Source organism: Rana temporaria, chromosome 1 (assembly GCF_905171775.1).
Source record: "Rana temporaria chromosome 1, aRanTem1.1, whole genome shotgun sequence".
Taxonomy (NCBI): Eukaryota; Metazoa; Chordata; class Amphibia; order Anura; family Ranidae; genus Rana; species Rana temporaria.
In genome coordinates this window covers 256,224,394-256,244,924 of record NC_053489.1, presented here as the reverse complement: position 1 = coordinate 256,244,924, position 20,531 = coordinate 256,224,394, and the positions used below count along the sequence as shown (strand labels likewise).

Below are 20,531 nucleotides of genomic sequence, written 5' to 3'. Positions count from 1 at the left end.
TTAAAAAGGAAAAAACAACAACAAAGAAAAAAAAGGGGGGTAGAGAAAGAAGAGCAAGAGCAAGAGCTCAGAAGAGAGTAGGGCGAGCGAAAGGTGCTCACCACTATCCTATTCACAATTTATCGTGAAAACACAATCAATCGGAGTGCAATATTTTACAGTGAAGCACACTCCGGATATCTCCGGGTGCGGTGCTTCGACCTAGTGGGGGAGCAGGTGAAACTCGACCGGGAGAATATTCCCGGCCCCGTCCAGACCCCCCAACCCTAAGGTATAACTTGGGCATGTACTCTAACAACCTGAAACAAAAAACAAACAAGGCAGAGACAAACCCACAGAACAAGACAAATAAATCAGCAGGCAATATCTTTACATTCTCAGGGGGAACCATGTACTTCCCAATATCTAAGGCCCGTATAGTGTAGCTCCTGTTGCAACCTTCAAGGCAATACAGGCATACCCCGCTTTAAGTACACTCACTTTACATACACTCGCGAGTAAGGACATACCTGCGAGTGTATGTAAAGTGCCTTACAAGTACTCTACAGACATTTTACAACCGCAGTAGAAGGAGCTGAAGCTCCGAGAGCATAGCCCACCCTGTTCCAGTGTGCCCCTGACACCCCCACTACAGCCGCTGAGACCTCAACTACAGCTCTTGACACCCCCACTACAGCCCCTGACCCCCTACTACACCCTAGAAGTGAAAAGGGGTATTGTTTCACTTTAAGTACATTTTCGTTTTACATACATGCTCTGGTCCCATTGTGTACTTAAAAGTGGGGTATACCTGTATATAGCACCGCTTATATGCGGTGTAAACATGGACCCCTTGACCCCCATTCGGCCATATGCTCAGGCCGGGGCTCCCGAGGGCCCTTAATGTCCCCTCGAGCGCTCCTTTCCCAGACCTCACAGTTTCCAGGGGATGAGGCCTGGATTTGCCGTACTTCCCAGCAACAGTGTCTGCCCAGCGGACCCGGTGCCAGCTGTGTAAAGTCCAAGCATGAGGGAGAGATAGTCCTACCTATCCCATCCCCCTCAGGAGCATAAACCATAGCGCCAGGGATCGCGAGGAGACAAAGCCTCGGGACGTCTCCATCTGGGGAAGGCCTCATTAACAAAATGGGAGGGGGGGTGACAGTGGGACCCGACCACAAAACAAGCAAAAAAATAACAAAAAAAAGGAGTAGGAGGGGGGGGGGCAAGTGAAAGTGAGTGTTTGGGCTAAGGCGCTAAAAGCAAAAGATGGGTGAGCATGGTGTCACCACAGTGGCCGCCGCCAATAGGCTTCCCTGCAATCCTCCGGAGGTGTAACACAGGATTTCTGTCTGCTCCTCTGTGGCCGCGGAGAGCGGGCTCTTCTCTGACTCGGGCCGCCTGGTCGAGTGGAAAAGCTTGGAAGAGCCTGCAGCCAGTCCGGGACGTCAACTGGGTCTGTCTCCAAAAAGGCAAACAGTGCTGGGAGATCTGAATGGGAGCACAGAGTAAAGTACTGCAAGTGCTTCTTAAAGGTCACTGCTATGGGGTAGCCCCATCTGTAAGTAATGCCGGAATGTTGGGTGACCTCCAGGATAGGTTTTAACATAGCCCTCCTCTGCAAAGTGGCTCGGGAGAGATCCGGCAGAATGTGAATACTAGCCCCATCAAAGTCAGTGTCTCTCACCTCCCACGCCTTCCGCAAGACAAGTTCCTTATAAGCGTATTGATGGACCCTGCAGATCACATCCCTAGGGCGATTCAGATCTGTAGGTCTGGGTCCCAGGGCCCTGTGGATCAGGTCAAAAGACACGTTCGGCGGGAGAGCTTTCCCCGCAATAGTCCAGAATATGGCCAGAGCTGTTGCTGGCAGATCTTCCGACCCCGTGGCCTCAGGTAGACCCCGGCGCCTCAGGTTGTTTCTCCTGCTACGGTCCTCCATTTCTTCCAGGCGCAATTCCTGCACCAGGATGGATGCCCCCTGTACCGCCTGTGTTTCCTCTATATACCTCAGCCTCTGTTCCAGTGCTGACACTGTGGCCTCCCTCTCCCCCACCCTCTCCGTTAGTATAGTCACATCACTGCGGACCGCTTCAATGTCCTTGCGGTGAGAGGCTTCCAGCCTGCTGGCCAGTGTCTCAAAGTCGGCTCTCGTAGGCAGAGGCTGCAGCAGTGCCCTCAACTCCGCATCCGCTCGGAAAGTTAGCGGCATGAGCTGCGGGTGGAGCGAGTCCCGGGCATCGGAGCCGAACACCGCCGGCGTGCCAGGGTCCACCTCCATGTTGCAGGACGCTATGGGGGATGCCTGAGAAGTGTGTGGGGGCGAACTCACCGACTTGTCGCGCCGCGTGGTGTGTGCCATTTTGGGGCTGGAGGAGGATGTCAGCGAGGGGGTGAAGAAACGATGCATTTCTCCGCTGGGGGGTCTTGTGTCTCCGCTGGGATATCACCGATATTAGGGCTGGTAAGGCCAGGACGGTCCGGGAGCTCCACAGGCACACATCCTTACTCGGCCATGTCCAGACCACACCCCTAAATGTATCTTTTTCCAGAGTTCATGTTTTAAAACTTTTCCCCCTGAAGAGACCTCCATTATCAAAGGCCTAACGCGTCGTTACATGAACTCATATGGTTGTATCTATTAATATGCATATATTTTTAAATTGTATTATGGAACTCCTGTCTTGATCCCACCAGAACGTTATTTTTTGCTGCAACTCAAAGCCCCTTGGGGTACCTATTTCTTCTACTAAGTTGTACACAGCCAGTATCGCCTTCCCTCTGCTCCCGGCTGTGTGTATGCTCCATCGCAGTTTTTCCAACGGGAAAACTGCCGGAATCGGCTCTCTTTTTCCCGTCGGGATTCCCGGCAGACTTTTTCCTGGTGGAAAACTACCGTTTTTGTAAGTTTTCCTGTGGGGAAAAAGTCAGATGGAACATAAACATGGTCGGTATTCCCGAGGAAAAGCTCTCATCTGAGTTTTCCCAACTTGAAAACCGAACAGGTGTACGTGGGGAAAAAGTAGAGAGCAGGTTCTCAGTTTTCCCCTTTGGGATTTCCGACAAACCTTTTGCCGTTGGGAATCCCGGTCATGTGTACAGGGCATGAAAGTTGGCAAAAGACTTGAGACTGGGGCAGAGGTTTACCTTCCAGCAGGACAACGACCCTAAACATAAAGCCAGAGCTACAGTGAAATGGTTTAGATCAAAGCATGTTCATGTGTAAGAATGGCCCAATCCAGACCTAAATCCAATTCAGAATATGTGGCAAGTTTTGAAAATTGCTGTTCACAGACGCTCTCCATCCAATCTGACAGAGCTTGAGCTATTTTGCAAAGGAGAATGGGCAAAAATGTCATTCTCTAGGAGAAACATACCCAAAAAGATTTGCAGCTGTAATTGCAGCAAAAGGTGGTTCCACAAAGTATTGACTCGGGGGGCCGAATACAAATGAATGCCATTTTTATGTGGCAAGTTTTGTGGCAAGTTTTGAAAATTGCTGTTCACAGACGCTCTCCATCCAATCTGACAGAGCTTGAGCTATTTTGCAAAGGAGAATGGGCAAAAATGTCATTCTCTAGTAGAAACATACCCAAAAAGATTTGCAGCTGTAATTGCAGCAAAAGGTGGTTCCACAAAGTATTGACTCGGGGGGCCGAATACAAATGAATGCCATTTTTTTTTTACATAAAATCTCAATAAAATGTAAAAAATATATTTTTGGTTGTAACATGACAACCTGTGGAAAATTTCAAGGGGTATAAATATTTTTTCGGGGCACTGTAGCTTTAAATTAGAAAACACATTCATTTAGTAATGTTGTTGTAATATTGTATGTTAGCCCATGTAATAAAAGAAGAAATAGTAAAGCTGTTGAAATTGTTTTTGCAGCTAAGATTTACCCCCAGGATGCCAGGACCCCACAACTCAAGAATGTAAGCATTTTGGCTGTACAGCCAATGGTTGTGTGCAACTTGAATATATTTGCAAATATACATGAAAACCACATGCTATGTCTAAAAACCTATGTAAAGTGGGATCTAACTCTAATCTATGGGAGTACCAAGCTTGGAACATATACAACACTGATTACATTGAGAGCATGCAAACCTTCGGGCTATGTCTGCTGGATGCCCTGTTGCATCTTATGGTACAATATATGAGTGACCTAGTGGCACACATCCCAGTTCTGTGAGGAGAGGAGAGAGAGATTGTGAGTTCCTACAAGCTAGGAATCACGATCTGTCATCTCCTATAATCAGTCCCCTCCCCCCACAGTTAGAACACACTAGGGAACACAGTTAACCACTTGATCACCCCCTAGTGTTAACCCTTTCCCTGCCAGTGACATTTACACAGTAATCAGTGCATTTTTATAGCACAGATCGCTGTATAAATATCACTGGTCCCAAAAATGTGTCAAAAGTATCAGTTGTATGGCCTCCATAATATAGCAGTCCCGATAAAAATTGCAGACATGCCAATAATAATAATAGCAAAAAGTACAAAAATAGGATTTTTTAATACAGCTTACCTGTAAAATCCTTTTCTTGGGAATACATCATGGGACACAGAGCCTTAATTACTTAATGGGTTATGTAGTCACCACAAGTGATTGGACACCGGTAAACCCAATTAAAATTGAGTTCCTCCCCTATATAACCCCTTCCAAATGCAGAGTACCTCAGTTTTGTAGCAAAGAAATAAGTGTCCCATGTTTAACTCCGAAGAGGGGCGGGAGCTCTGTGTCCCGTGATGTATTCCCAAGAAAAGGATTTTACAGGTAAGCTGTATTAAAAAATCCTATTTTCTTTCTCATACATCATGGGACACAGAGCCTTAATTACTTAATGGGATGTCCCATAGCAATGCTAAAATTGAGTGGAGGGAGACACAGATCAGAAAAAGACCGCCATCGGGCCAGAGGATCTATACTGCTGCCTGCAGTACACTACGCCCAAAGGCGGCATCCTCGTACCCTCTCACATCTACCTGGTAGAACTTAGTAAATGTATGGACTGAAGACCAAGTAGCAGCCTTACAGATCTGAGCCATGGAGGCCTGGTGATGCACTGCCCATGAAGCACCAACTGCTCTAGTCGAGTGCGCCTTCACCTGAAAAGGAGGAATCTTCTTTTCTAAACCATAGGCCTGAATAATGACTTGTCGAATCCAACATGCAATAGTAGATTTTGACACTGCATGGCCCTTTCTTGGGCCCTGTGGCAGAATAAACAGACAATCAGTCTTCCGTATCTCAGCCGTAGCTTTCAGATAAACTTTTACCGTTCTTACAACATCTAGAGAGTGTAAACTCTTCCTCCGCAGACTGCGGATCTGGAAAAAAAAGACGGTAGGACTATATCTTGATTCAGATGAAATCCTGAAACCACCTTAGGTAAGAAAGTCGTGTGAGGACGCAGCACCACCCTGTCATCATGAATAATCATATACGGTTCTTTACACGAAAGAGCCGCCAATTCCGATACCCTCCTTGCTGAGGATATGGCTACGAGAAAAAAACTGTTTCCTTGTCAAAAGACTTAAAGAAGCATGGTGTAATGGTTCAAAAGGTAGTTTCTGTAAAACAGACAATACCTAATTCAAATCCCATGGACACACAGGAGACTTAACCGGCGGATTCAAGCACAGTGCTCCCTGAACAAATGTCCGGCCTAGGGAATGAGAGGCAAGCAGTTTTTGAAAGAATACCGACAAGGCAGAGATTTGGCCCTTGATAGTGCTCAAGGCCAACTTCATGTTTAAGTCCAACTGAAGAAAGGCAATCATCCTATTAATGACATACTTCCTAGGATGCCATCTTCTGGGTTCACACCAGGAAACATATGCCTTCCAGATTCTGTAGTAGATGAACCTGGAGGCCGGCTTCCTAGCATTAACCAGAGTGGATAGGACCGGACCTGAGAGCCCACGTTTTCTCAGAATGTGGGTCTCAACAGCCAAACCGTCAAATTTAGACTTTGTAAGGCAGGATGGAATATTGGCCCCTGCGATAGTAGGTCCGAGCGAAGTGGGAGAACCCAAGGTCTTCCCTTTGCTATCCTTGTGATTTCTGCGTACCAGGGTCTCCTGGGCCAAGCCGGGGCGTCCAAAATTATTGGCTTTCCTTCCCTCTTGACTCTCTGAAGGAATCGTGAGAGAAGCGGAACCGGAGGGAATGCATAAATCAGAGAATATCGATCCCACGAAAATGTCAGGGCATCCGACCCTTGAGCAAAGGGATCTCTTGTTCTTGACACAAAGTTGTCCAGTTATGTGTTGAACCTGGAAGCCAACAGGTTCACATATGGGGTACCTCATTTCTGACATATGATTTGAAATATATTAGGTGTAGAGACCATTCTCCTGGACTGGACCCCCTGGAATGAAGACCGCAGACAGGCAAGGAACATGCCTTTCTGACCAGGACAGGATATGATTCACCTCTCTTTGAGCATCCAGACTTCTGGTGCCCCCTTGGTGATTGATATAGGCCACAGCCATCGCATTGTCGGACTGTATCCGAACAGGACAACCCTGCAGTCTGTAAGACCAGACTCTGAGGGCCAGATGAATTGCCCAAATCTCCAGAATGCTGATGGGAAGGAGCTTTTTGGCTCAGGACCACTTCCCCTGGGCAGATGCCTCTTCCAGAACTGTCCCCCAGCCTAGAAGGCTGGCGTGTCACGGAGCCATGAACCAGACGTACAACAAGAGATAAGTGAAAATAAGAATGCTTTATTGAAAATCAAGCTGTAAAGCAAAAGTCCAAACGGATGGTGCAACCGAAGCAGAGTCTTTGCGAAGCCAGAGATCAGGAACCAGAAGGGTAGTCAGACGAAGCCAGGATCAGGAACCAGCAGGGTAGTCAGACGAAGCCAGGATCAGGAACCAGCAGGGTAGTCAGACGAAGCCAGGATCAGGAACCAGCAGGGAAGTCAGACGAAGCCAGGATCGGAACCAGAAGCAGCAGCAGTCTTAGAAGCATGTGAACACAGGAGGACCAAGCAAGGAACTGAAGCCACAGACCTCCTATATATATGAGCCAGGCATCCAGCTCCTCCCAGTGGGAAGGAGGAGCCGCAGGGTGGGAGGCTACAAGAAACCCAGAAACCAAGATGGCCGCCAGCACATGTCAAACGAAGGAGGACAGCAAGGAGGTAAGACCATGACAGTACCTCCCCCTCAAGGGCCCCTCCTCCGCGGAGCAAAAAACGGTTTCTGAGGGAAGCGTGTGTGGAAGGCTCGGAGCAAGGCAGGAGCAAGGACATCTGCGGAGGGAACCCAGGAACGCTCCTCTGGACCATAACCACGCCAGTGGACCAAAAACTGCACCCGACCGCGGACCAGGCGTGAGTCCAGGATATTGCTCACCTCATACTCCTCATGATTGCCCACTTGGACCGGACGAGGCCGAGGAACCGAGGAAGTGAAGCGATTGCACACCAGTGGCTTCAACAGGGAGACATGAAACACGTTGGAGATCCGCATGCCAGGTGGAAGCGCAAGGGCATAGGCCACCGGGTTTACCCTGCGAAGCACTCGGAAGGGACCAACAAAGCGAGGAGCCAGCTTGGGAGTGGGCACACGAAGGTTGAGGTTGCGGGTGGACAACCATACACGGTCTCCGACCTGGTAGGAAGGAGCAGGCGCTCGTCTGCGATCAGCCTGGAGTTTCTGGCGCTGCGCAGAGACCTCAAGGGACTTCTGGATCTGTACCCAAGAAGCACGTAGGACGGAAAGGTGATCCTCCACAGCCGGAATATCCTGGGGAGAGAATGCCTCCGGTAACACGGCAGGTTGGAACCCATAATTGGCCATGAAGGGAGACGTCCCAGAGGAAGAGTTCACCGCCGTGTTCCTGGCAAACTCAGCCCAAGGCAGGAGGTCAACCCAATTGTCTTGGTGATCGGAGACATAGCAACGAAGGAATTGCTCCAAGGCCTGATTGGATCGTTCTGCGGCCCCATTGGACTGAGGGTGGTAGGCCGAGGAGAAGGAGAGATGAATCCCCAACTGAGAGCAAAAGGCGCGCCAGAACCTGGACACAAACTGACTCCCCCGATCCGACACAATCTCCTTGGGCAAACCGTGCAACCGGAAGACCTCCCTGGCAAAAATCGTGGCCAACTCTTGTGCAGAGGGTAACTTCTTGAGAGGAACACAGTGGCACATTTTGGAAAAGCGATCCACAATCATGAGAATGACCGTATGGCCTCGGGATGCAGGGAGGTCCACGATGAAATCCATCCCCAGGTGCGACCATGGGCGCTCCCCGGTGGCTATGGGTTGCAGAAGGCCCAACGGAAGGTGCCGAGGGGACTTACTCTGGGCACAAACGGAGCATGCCGCTACATATGCGGCGATGTCGGAACGTAGGGAAGGCCACCAGAACAGACGTGAAACAGCCCAGGACAGCTGATTCTTTCCAGGATGCCCCGCGGTCTTGGAGTTATGGTAGGTTCCCAACAACCGAGTGCGCAACTCCTCAGGCACAAAACATCTGCCGTTGGGTCTCCCAGAGGGAGCACCAGATTGAGCCGCCAAAATCTGCTCACCCAGGGGAGAGGTCAGGCTGGTGCGAATGGCGGCCAGGATCTGATTCGGAGGTATGACCGAAGTCGGAATCGATTCCTCCCTGGACAGCTCGGAGTACTGCCGTGATAAGGCATCCGCTCTGATGTTCTTGGAACCGGGTAGGTAGGAGACCACATAATTAAAACGTGACAAGAACAGAGCCCATCTGGCCTGACGTGGTGACAATCTCTTGGCCTCAGAAAGGTAGGTCAGATTCTTGTGGTCTGTCAGGATGAGAACCGGAACCACCGAGCCCTCGAGCAAGTGCCTCCATTCTTTAAGGGCCTGCACGATGGCCAATAACTCCCTGTCACCAATCTGATAGTTGCACTCCGCGGGAGACAGTTTCCGGGAGTAAAACCCACAAGGAAGCAGAGGACCCTCTGGTGTTCTACGCTGAGACAGAAGAGCGCCTACTCCCGTCTCAGACGCGTCCACCTCGAGGACAAAGGGCAACCCAGGGTTGGGATGCGACAGAATCGGAGCCGACACAAAGGCGGATTTTAGGGCCTCAAAAGCTCGGATGGCCTCGAGCGGCCAGACCTGGGAATTACTGCCCTTCCTGGTCAGATCCGTGAGAGGCTTGGCCAGCATGGAAAAGTCCCTGATGAACTTCCGATAATAATTGGCGAAGCCCAAAAAGCGCTGCAGGGAACGAAGACCACTGGGCTGGGGCCACTGTAAGACAGCCGAAACCTTCTCAGGATCCATGGAGTACCCCTCAGCGGAAATGATGTAACCTAGGAAGGTTACCTGGGATCGGTGAAATTCGCATTTCTCAAGCTTACCGAACAGCTTGTTCTCTCGTAACCGTTGCAACACTCGTTTGACATCCAGAATGTGGGCCTCCATGGATTCAGAATATACCAAGATGTCATCCAAATAGACCACCACACACTGCTGCAACAGGTCACGGAAAACATCATTGATGAATTCCTGAAAGACTGCGGGCGCATTGCACAACCCAAAGGGCATAACCAAGGATTCATAATGACCGGTCCGGGTGTTAAACGCGGTCTTCCACTCATCGCCCGCCTTGATCCTTACCAGGTTATATGCCGCCCTCAGGTCGAGTTTGGTAAAGACCGTGGTCCCTTTAAGGCGATCGAACAGCTCGGAAATCAAGGGTATCGGGTAAGCGTTCTTGATCGTGATGCGATTGAGACCCCTGTAATCGATGCAAGGCCTCAACTCACCGCCCTTCTTTTTCACAAAGAAAAATCCAGCCCCTGCCGGGGACGAGGATTTGCGAATGTGCCCGCGTGAAAGCGCCTCCATCACGTACTCCTCCATGGCCTCATTCTCCGCTACCGACAGTGGATAGACCCTGCCACGAGGAGGAACGGCACCAGGTTGTAACTCTATGGCACAATCGTATGGGCGGTGCGGAGGTAGGGAAACCGCGCGCACCTTATCGAATACATCCCGGTACTCCTCGTATTCAGGAGGCAACAGAGAGTCCGAGGAAGTACACAGCAACTTGACAGGCCCATGGATGCAACTAGCCCCACACTGCGGTGACCACGAGAGGATCTCGGCCGATCTCCAATCGAAAGTCGGATTATGCTTCTGGAGCCAGGGGTACCCCAAGACCACCGAGTAGTGTGGAGACGAAATAACCTGGAAGCAGACCGACTCTCTGTGAACGGCACCAATGGCTATCCCCACTGGAAGGGTCTCATGAGTCACGTGTGACGGCTGGAGGGGTCTGCCGTCTATCGCCTCAAGAGCCAGCGGGGAACCTCGAGCCTGAAGAGGAATGGAATTGGCGGCAGCGAACACACTATCAATGAACAAACCACCAGCACCAGAGTCCACCAACGCCTGGGTCATCACCGAGCCCCCGACCCAGGAGAGGACAACAGTGATCAGTGGTTTGTCAACACGGGAAACCGGGGACGAGGAGACTCCACCCAAGATCTGCCCCCGACAGGATCTCAGGTGCGAGCGTTTCCCGGACGGTTCGGACATGCCAACCGAAAATGACCACCGAGACCACAGTACATGCATCGGCCCTCGCGTCTCCGGAGTGCCCTCTCCCCCTCGGACAGGCGAGCAAACCCCAGCTGCATGGGTTCACCCCCAGACAAGTCAACCCCAGGAGGCGTGGGAGGAGAGGGAGGCACGGGTGGGACAGCAAACTTAGGCGCCAAACTGTTAGGAGACCTCCGCAGGCACTCCTTAAAGGAAGGTCTCTCCCTGAGTCTGGTGTCAATCAAAATCAGGAAAGAAATAAGAGCCTCGAGCTCCACTGGTAGGTCCTTAGCTGCAACCTCATCCTTCAAGGCATCCGAGAGACCATGAGAGAAAGCAGCGACCAGAGCCTCATTATTCCAGCCCACCTCTGCTGCCAGGGTACGAAACTCAATGGCGTATTCGGCTACGGATCGTGAACCCTGTCTGACGGACATAAGGAGCTTCGCAGCAGAGGCAGCGCGAGCCGGCACATCGAATACCTTCCGAAGAGAAGCAACAAAACCGGAAAACTCGGCAACCACCGGATTGTTGTTCTCCCATAAAGGGCTGGCCCAGGCCAAGGCCCTGTCCGAGAGCAGCGAGATCAAGAAGCCCACCTTTGATCTCTCAGTAGGAAAGGCATGTGGCAGCAACTCGAAATAAATGCCCACCTGGTTAAGGAAACCTCGGCACTGAGTTGGCTCTCCCCCAAAGCGCTGTGGAAGGGGGGCAGAACCGGTCATACCCCGAAACACCGCAGGCGCAACAACAGGTGTCGGGGTAGACTCTGGCGCAACAACCGGAGCGGCAGTAGGAACGGGCCCAGGAGCGACCACCGACCCATCGGCAACGGGAGCGAAATGAGCCGTGCGTTCAAGCAGGGTTTGCAACGCCACAGCGAACCGACCCAACAGGTGATCCTGCTGATCAAGTCTGGCAATCAGCGTGGGTAGCGAGGATGGCCCTGTACCGTCAGAATTCATGGCTTGGTCCTAATGTCACGGAGCCATGAACCAGACGTACAACAAGAGATAAGTGAAAATAAGAATGCTTTATTGAAAATCAAGCTGAAAAGCAAAAGTCCAAACGGATGGTGCAACCGAAGCAGAGTCTTTGCGAAGCCAGAGATCAGGAACCAGAAGGGTAGTCAGACGAAGCCAGGATCAGGAACCAGCAGGGTAGTCAGACGAAGCCAGGATCAGGAACCAGCAGGGTAGTCAGACGAAGCCAGGATCAGGAACCAGCAGGGAAGTCAGACGAAGCCAGGATCGGAACCAGAAGCAGCAGCAGTCCTAGAAGCATGTGAACACAGGAGGACCAAGCAAGGAACTGAAGCCACAGACCTCCTATATATATGAGCCAGGCATCCAGCTCCTCCCAGTGGGAAGGAGGAGCCGCAGGGTGGGAGGCTACAAGAAACCCAGAAACCAAGATGGCCGCCAGCACATGTCAAACGAAGGAGGACAGCAAGGAGGTAAGACCATGACATGGCGTCTGTGGTTACCGTTTTCCAGGTAACCAGAGTAAAGGATCTTCCTTTTGATAGATTTTGGGGGAGCAAACACCAATTGAGGCCCTGGCGAACCTTTGGAGATAAGATCATAGGAAGGTCCAGGGCCTGAACATCTTTGTTCCAAGCGGACAGAATTCTGCCCTTTAACAGCCTTGAGTGAAACTAGGTGTAAGGGACAGCCTCGAATGAGGCTACCATCTTTCCCAATAATCTCATGCATAGACGGATGGAAGACCTTCTCTTTGCCTTTATCACTCGGACCAAGTCTCCTATGGCTTTTGCCTTTGGCTTGGGAAGCAATACCTTGCTTTGGGACGTGTCTATAATCATGCCCAAATATTCCAGCCTTTTTTGAGGCTGTAAGGAGGATTTTTCAGATTGAGGACCCAGCCTAGGTACTCTAAATACTCCACTGTGCTGTGCACATTGTTGCCTAAGTGTGCAGCGGACTGATCTATGAGTAACAGATCGTCCAGATAGGCTGTTACTGCTATGCCCCGTGCCCTCAGCCTTGCCAGGGCCGAGGCCAGTATTTTCGAGGTGCCGTAGCCAGCCCGAAAGGAAGGGCCACAAACTGAAAACTGAGCTATGAGTAAGCACTGAGCATCAGTGTGAAACGCCAGCTGTGTATCCCACTTCCTATTTTTGCCGTGGATTGTAGTGTATTTCCATTTTACTATTAAAGGACTGTTATATCCTCTGTGTTGTGAGGGACACAAGACTCTGGTCTGGAACAATGGATGTTTATTCAGTACAGGCTGTACACTGCAACATGCATCTCAGGACAATACATATCTCTGCTTTCTACATGTGCTCTCTCTAAGATGGCTACTATGCCCCTTGACCCTTGTCATCACTGCTGGGTTGAGCCAGCCTTAAAGTGCCAGTACATGTGGAACTCTTCAGGTATAACACCTTCCATCCATCCCTAAAAAAAACAAAAACAAAAAAAAAAAAACACAACAAAACAATAACGGGCACAAAACATTAACTGATAACTGTCCAATAACAGTCCTCCAAACACAGGAGAATTACGGGACTTCAAGCTTCCAGGAACAGTTGCTGGGTTAATATGTCATCTGATCACTTCCGTCGGCCCCGTCGAAAGTCTCGTAACCGCTCTTGCAACTGAAACCGGTCAGGAGGGCGACAGTGTCGTTGAGGCCGGGCATCCAGCGATTCGGGCCCGGAGGAAACAGGGCTGGCCGGAATGGGTACTGGCGGGGCCAAGAAGGGATCCCCCAGCTCAGAGGGTAAACAGACCTCCGGACCAGAGCTGGAGGGCTCTGTTGGAGCTGAGTTCAAAAGTTCAGAGTCCCCACAATCATCAGTCTCTGTGCATCCTGATTCGCTGGGAGCAGATCCTTGAGACACTGGTGGTTCAGCCGGCATCAGGGATTCGGGCAGTTGAGAACAAGGACGCAGTTGGTCCGCATGACGTCTGCAAATGGAACCATCTTCCAGGCGGACCTTGTACATCTTGGGTCCCAAGGTCTCTGCAATGACAGCAGGAAGCCAACGGGTGTTGGAAGCCCCATAAGATCGGGCCCATACCTTTTGTTGGGCTGTGAATCGGGGGAGCTCGTTGTGTTTGACCATTTTGTCTTGGGACTGTAGTACATGTTCCTGGACTGTTTGAGGGCGGAGCATATCCAAAACAGTCCATGGCTGCCGCCCCAGAAGGAGTTCTGCTGGAGTTTTCCCAGTGGTTGCATGTGGTGTGTTTCTGTAAGCAGAAAGGAAGGAGTCCAGCTGCTGGGGTGACAGGGACTGTTGTTTACTTGCAGCCACTGTAGCTTTGAAAGCTTTAAAAGTCTGCACAAAGCGCTCTGCTTGACCATTTGTAGCCGGGTGGTAAGGTGCGGTCAACTTGTGTTTGATGTTGTGGGCAGTCAGGAAATGCTGAAACTCCTGACTGGTGAATTGTGCACCGTTGTCTGTGACGATTTCTCTGGGGTATCCAAACGTAGCAGCGAGATGTAACAGTATGGAAACCGTTGCCTTAGTCGTTGGCTGAGTAACAGGAATGACCTCAGGCCACTTTGAATGGGCGTCCACTATGATCAAGAAGGTGTGTCCTCTGATCGGGCCTGCAAAGTCCAAGTGTAGGCGAAACCAAGGAACCGTGGGCCAAGTCCAGGGCTGGACGCACCCTCGAGGAGGGTCTCTTGCCGTCTGTACACATCCAGCACAAGCATTCACATATGTTGTGATATCTGAGTCTAGGTTTGGCCACCACACATAGCCTCTGGCCTTTTGTTTCATACGTGTGCTCCCGGGATGACCAGTATGTAGCAAGTCCAGAATGTGTCTCCGGAGGGTCTGTGGAATGATCACTCGGTCTCCCCATAAAACACAGTTGCCAGCCACAGTTAATTCCATACGCCTACGGAAATAAGGTTCATACTCCTGTGTGACAGTTGCAGGCCAACCGGACCGGACCCAGGAGAGTATTGTTTTCAGAAAGGTATCCTTGGTTGTATGGGCTGCTATCTCCCCAGAAGACAAGAAGGACAGGCTGGTGTAACGACAACTCTTGACCGGTGGAGAAGAGTCCATGGACCTCCCTGTCAGTCGGGACATAGCGTCCGCATTAGCATTGGCATCATGACCACGATACTGAATTTTGTAGCTGTATGCCCCCAAGAATAGGGCATAGCGTTGGAGGCGGGCCGCAGTAGTCTGGGAGATGCCTTTGTCAGGGCTAAAGATCTGAAGGAGTGGTTTATGGTCCGTCAGTATGGTCAATTCCCTACCATACAGGTAAAGATGAAACTTCTTAATTGCCCATATAAGCGCAAGAGCCTCTTTGTCAATGTGTGAGTAATTGCTTTATGCTTTTGTCAAAGACCTGGAGGCAAATGCCACTGTTTTTTCTGACCCATCTGGTAAGATGTGAGATAGTACCGCCTTGTTGTCTCATGATCCTATCCTGTTTCCCTTGACATAACATCACCCCTTCCTTTCTCCAGCACCCACCAGTATCAATCATTTGAGGTTGTTCAGACTCAGAAACCATCAGATCATGATGGACTCGGGGGTGTAACACGGTAGTGCCCGATAAAATAGTACCCAAATTAACTGTGGTATAAGCACGATGTTCAATCCCGGCGACCGGAATCAGGGATGAGACTGTGCAAATCAGGTTTTGACAGCCATGGAATTGAGTCATCCACCAATCCATATGACTCATAGCACACTTGGATACTACCCTACCTGCTGTGCCAACCTACCTAGCTCGTTTCTGAGTACCTCTAAATCCCTTGTGTTTAGGCTACTCAGGACAACACCTCCTGTTCCTAAGGCAGTATCTATTAGGTCTCTTTTTGCTCCAATGGGGGAATATTCTCCCCCCCCCCCCATAAGTCCAGCCAGGCGCTACTCTTTCCACACCTAGGTGTCCAAAAAAATATATATATTTTATCCAGGAAGCCTACCCCACCTCCACCTAAAATGTTCTCTCAGCCAGCTCCATGTCCGATAATTCCCAGCAGTAATTATATTTGTTCCACCCCCTCCCCTTAGCTTATAAATCCCTTGAGGCGGGCCTTTTTATTCACGCCTTGCACAAACTGTTGGCACCATTTAAATCCTGTTGCCCGAAGTTTAACTACCTAACTTTTAATTCCTCCCCGAATCCCAACGGAAGTTTCAGTAAGTGTAAAGGGGATGTCAGGTTTGCTATGAAAACCTTTCTTCAGGGCAACTCGGGGTGTAACCCGGGGTTCTGTCTATATCCATCCCAAGGACAAGAGAATAGGTACAATAGACTCCCCAAGGTAGTGTACCCTGTTGAGTACAATTCAACCTAATGCTGACAACAGTGCATCACTAGACCAGCACCCATACCCCAGCATTCGGTATTGAGTACAACAGCACATATACCATTGAAACAATGACAAAACCCCCAAAAACTCCATCCCTGTGACTTGATTTCAGTGACCATGCCCCACTACCACCTGGTAAGTCCAAGGAACACCCTAGTTCCATGACTAACACCCCATCGGTATCCTCTAGGACAAAGAAACAAAACTCGCCTATGTCCTAAATTATACCTAGGTGTTTCCTCCCCCGTAATGATCTCCCCATCCAGAACCCACAGTGAAATACCTTCCCAACATTCCTCCTTCACCACCGTGTATTGACCTAGAATGCAAAAGACATCATGGTCACACTTCTGACAGGGGGAAATATCAACCTGCTCTCAGCTTCCGTACCCTCTGATCTCATGTGGGTCACTTAGCCCCAAATGCACCAAGATAGAATCCCCAGTCAGTAAGCTTATTGATGCCAACATATCTACAGACCGAGTCTGCACTTCCGTATATGGGATCATACAGCACCTCATCTCTCACAATCCAAACCAGTACAGCCCATTCCGGCATTTGACTACCATTTTGGATTAGTGTAAGCGACGAGTTTTGTCAAAGTCTTACTGAGTGGTGATGCTAACTCCTCAGGCTACCGCCCATCATACAAAGATTTGTACAATCAGCCTGATACTGGTCAATAACTCCGCCTGCCCCTGCATGTACGCCAGAGCCAATGACATGTTTTTGTCCTATACCCTATGACACTCTTCCAACCTCTTAACATTGTCGATAAAATCGTGAGCCATATTAAACTGGGTATTTATGTAACTTTGTTGCATGTTGTCAAAACTGTCACCAATCTCTCTGAGCAACAAAGCCGTGCTTATTGTCTGAAGCCATGGCTGCGGGTCTGTTCCTCAGGAGACCGCTGTCCACTCTATTACTAACACCCATCCCAGCTCTTATTCCCCCTATATAGTGCTAAATAAACCCCTCCTCTGTTGGGTTACTCCTCAGAAATAAGCGTCCTGCATGAACCTCATTCTGTGTCCGCACATCTCTGGGAGAAAGCCACTAATCACTTGATTCAGTGTATACTCAGCACATACAGGGCAATAGTCCTATCAACCACTGTGAGATGCTGCAGCGCCATGTGGTGAAGGCATACTGTACCCTGTTAGCCCGCGTGTATTCCCTTTATTTAACAGGGCATGTTCTTGTATGTAGTTACTGGCATTACTCGTGCAGGGATTCAACCTCTCAGGTGAGACATCAACTAGGTGTACCTCTCCCATGTCCAGTAACTGAAAGCTTCTTTATAGGACTGCTAAGCTTGAGACACAGCCTCTATGAGGAAGTTTTCACCCCCATTGATATATCACCTGACACCCTCTAGTTTGGCCAACAGACACCCTATTATGCATAGGTGCCAGTCTCCTGGGTACCTGCATCACATACATTTATGTCATACTAGTCACCCATTCCAACATTTCTTTCAATTCCTGTCTGGACTCATAACCCTCAGAACAGGATGGACTCCAGGGTGTAACCCAGTAGAGTCTGATAGGATAGTACCCAAATTAACTGTGATATATGCACAAAGTTCCGTCCATGCCCAAAGTTCCGTCCCTGCCCTTAGGGATGAGAATAGAACGAGTTGGCTTTACCTAACCCTTCCCTGATATGTAGCCCAGGGCCTCCCAATGTGTTCCTGATTATCTCCAGCTCTATAGTGATTACGGTACCCAATGACCCACCTCCCGCTCCAAAGACAGTCGCCATGGAGTCTCTCTTTAGTATGGGAAATTGTCTGGATACCCGGATTAAAAACCACCTGCCACCAGGTACACCCAATCCCTCATAGAGGCTGCACACTTTCTCCCTCCTCTATCAATTCAGTAATTAAACTATGTGATCCTTCACCCCTACAAAACAAACTGCCTTCGCCATTCAGACAGGACTCCCATGAAAGACAGGAGTCTAGTGCCACCATGGGGCACTGATATTCTTGGCATGCAAGTCACAGACCACCAGTTAGGGTACACAAGTAATCTAGGACAGGAAGGACACCTATGGATATTAACTGAGGAGAATACTGAATGCCCACATATATATCGGAAGTGAGGGCCTCTGGAACAGCCAAGAGCTGATATCACCCCATACAATCTTCCAGCACACCTTTTCTCCAGACTCAACACAAAAACGATACAATACAAGGCCATACCTATGCACTTTCACCTCGTATGCCACCAGGCAGGCCCTCGTACTACATGTCTGCCAGTAAATCTAAAATAAATTGGAAAACAAGAATTGCATAATGTGTATCCAGCTCAAGGGAACGGGTGCTACCAGGCACAACTGACCAATAGACTAAGAAAAATCCCTTGTAGCACTGAGGCGCCGGGATCACTGAACAGTAGGGGATACACGAGCCGACCAGTGTGCCTGGACACACACAGCTATTCATTAGACAATAGGTAACAAATAACCACCACAACTGACAATAAACTCTAGGAGAAAATAGGGTCGCATGGTGACACGGAAGGAAACAGTTGTGAACTTTTGGGGACATACAGATAGCTAGGGACATTAGCATACCTTAGCCTGAGGCAATGCAACCTTGTACAGCCAGGCTTAACAGCGGGGGGGGGGAGTTTAAGAAGTCCTAAAAACACAAATCTGGCCAAAGTAGCATCAGGATTTTGTAAATGGGTGGGTTATAGGGTGATGGCGCTGCTTATATTTGTTTAGTAATTATATACACTATATCCTGTGTATGATAGGTTATCACATTTGTAGGGGAGCTCCAGATGTTTAGGAGAGACCAATGGGAGTGGGTCTCCTAGACCTGTATACCGTTGAACCAAACGTACAGGTGCTACCCCCTGTTGCTGTTTATAATCAACACTGGTGACCCAATGATTTATTGGTAGTCCCAGGGGAGTTGATAACCGTGTTCCAAAGGAGTGTATGGACAGCCAATAAATCGTATTTTAATCGTATGTACCTATATTGCTGCAAATAGGTGTATCCTAAAAAGGTGTCTCAAGTGAATAAAGTGTAACCTCTGAGTGTTAGTGCGTGCGGTGGCACACACTTCAGTGTTCCGTGAAAACCAAATAATAATATAAAAAGCACTAAAGATATATTAATAGTAAAGTGTCCCCTTGGACACTATTGGTGATGTTCAGGATTGACACCCTGAAACAGAAGTGAATGCAGGGTGACAAACACGTTGGGTGTATATAAAATATTATTGCTGTGGGTCTAAATATAGATTAACTATATCTAGCGCAATAATGAAAATGAAAAGGATGAGAAATGAAAAATAACACTGCAAAGTGATATAAAACTACTGACAATTGACGTCAGCTATGAAATCTAAAATAGTGTACAAACCAAAACAATATAATTGTGATTAGATGCCTCCCTCTAGAGGGTGCACAGAGAAAAATGTTAAATATTGATATATAAGTTAGATGTTGTTTAAATGTGAAAAAAACAACAGCATTGAAAAGTGAACATGTGAGGAGTGAAGTTGACCGTCCAAACTAAATTGTATAAAATACACAAACAACCCTCAGTGGGTGACAATGCTTATTTGCTGAGACGATCTCTCAAATGAACGTGAACTCAAAAAGCCAAACTAATGTTCAGTTTGGGAACAATGTATCACTGATGCCAAAGTACATATTAAAGTGAAAACAAAAATAGTGACTTCATGTGGCTATCTTCTTGTTGGGTTTTATGGTGACTTATGTGCTCCCCCTGTTGGGTCCCCACTCACCGGACGTTGGCACCCCAAGGGGCAAAAGGCAATGGTGGTGGTACCTCGATGTTGGTAGTTGGTTTTTATTTCCAAATGGCAATGAGATTCTTTGCCGTCTCTCCAGAGGGGGAGGGTAAGAAGTCCAAGCAGCTTCCAGGTGTCCCAAGGATGGTAATCAAAAAGGGAAGAAAAAAATCCACATAGCGTGACACTGCGTTGTGCAAAAAGAACACTCTTCTTTATTTAAAAATATTGTAACCACGTACAATCTGCTGATAATGTGGTGGTTTGAACAACTTCACCAGTAATCCCAAATCCCCGTGGGATTTAGCAGAGAAGTGATTTCTTAAAAAACATTCACAGGATATGTTTTACAAGGGGAAGAAACAGTGGAATATAAAAAAAGGAAAAATTAAAATTAAAAAATAAAAATCAAGAGTCCATTAGGTCAATTGGCAGATGAAAATAAAAGTAAGCTGCAATGGCTTATTGGTCCCTGTTATCCGGTCCTGCTCTCGAGCTGTTTAAGCGGAGCCTGTGTCATGCGGTAACGCTGTGCAGTCAGCAGCAAGCGTTCGTGGCTTCCCGTACAGGTAGATCGCGGCTCGGAGGACTCGGATACAATCAGCTGTTGGGCCGTACGTGCGTGTGTGCTTGCGTCTGGGTCACCTGACGCGTTTCGTCGTAAGACGTTATCAAAGGCGATTCCTTTGATAACGTCTTACGACGAAACGCGTCAGGTGACCCAGACGCAAGCACACACGCACGTACGGCCCAACAGCTGATTGTATCCGAGTCCTCCGAGCCGCGATCTACCTGTACGGGAAGCCACGAACGCTTGCTGCTGACTGCACAGCGTTACCGCATGACACAGGCTCCGCTTAAACAGCTCGAGAGCAGGACCGGATAACAGGGACCAATAAGC

The 20,531-nt window shown here is 49.2% G+C and overlaps 1 protein-coding gene across 1 annotated transcript in view; it reads left to right on the top strand.

Annotated features, from left to right (window-relative positions):
* RNF212B (ring finger protein 212B) overlaps nucleotides 1–20,531 on the top strand; it is a 277,775-nt gene that overhangs the window by 234,464 nt on the left and 22,780 nt on the right. The window contains exon 12 of the mRNA XM_040354528.1: nucleotides 3,871–3,914. Within this exon, the coding sequence (XP_040210462.1) occupies nucleotides 3,871–3,914 (44 nt within the window). The remainder of the gene's footprint in view (nucleotides 1–3,870; nucleotides 3,915–20,531) is intronic.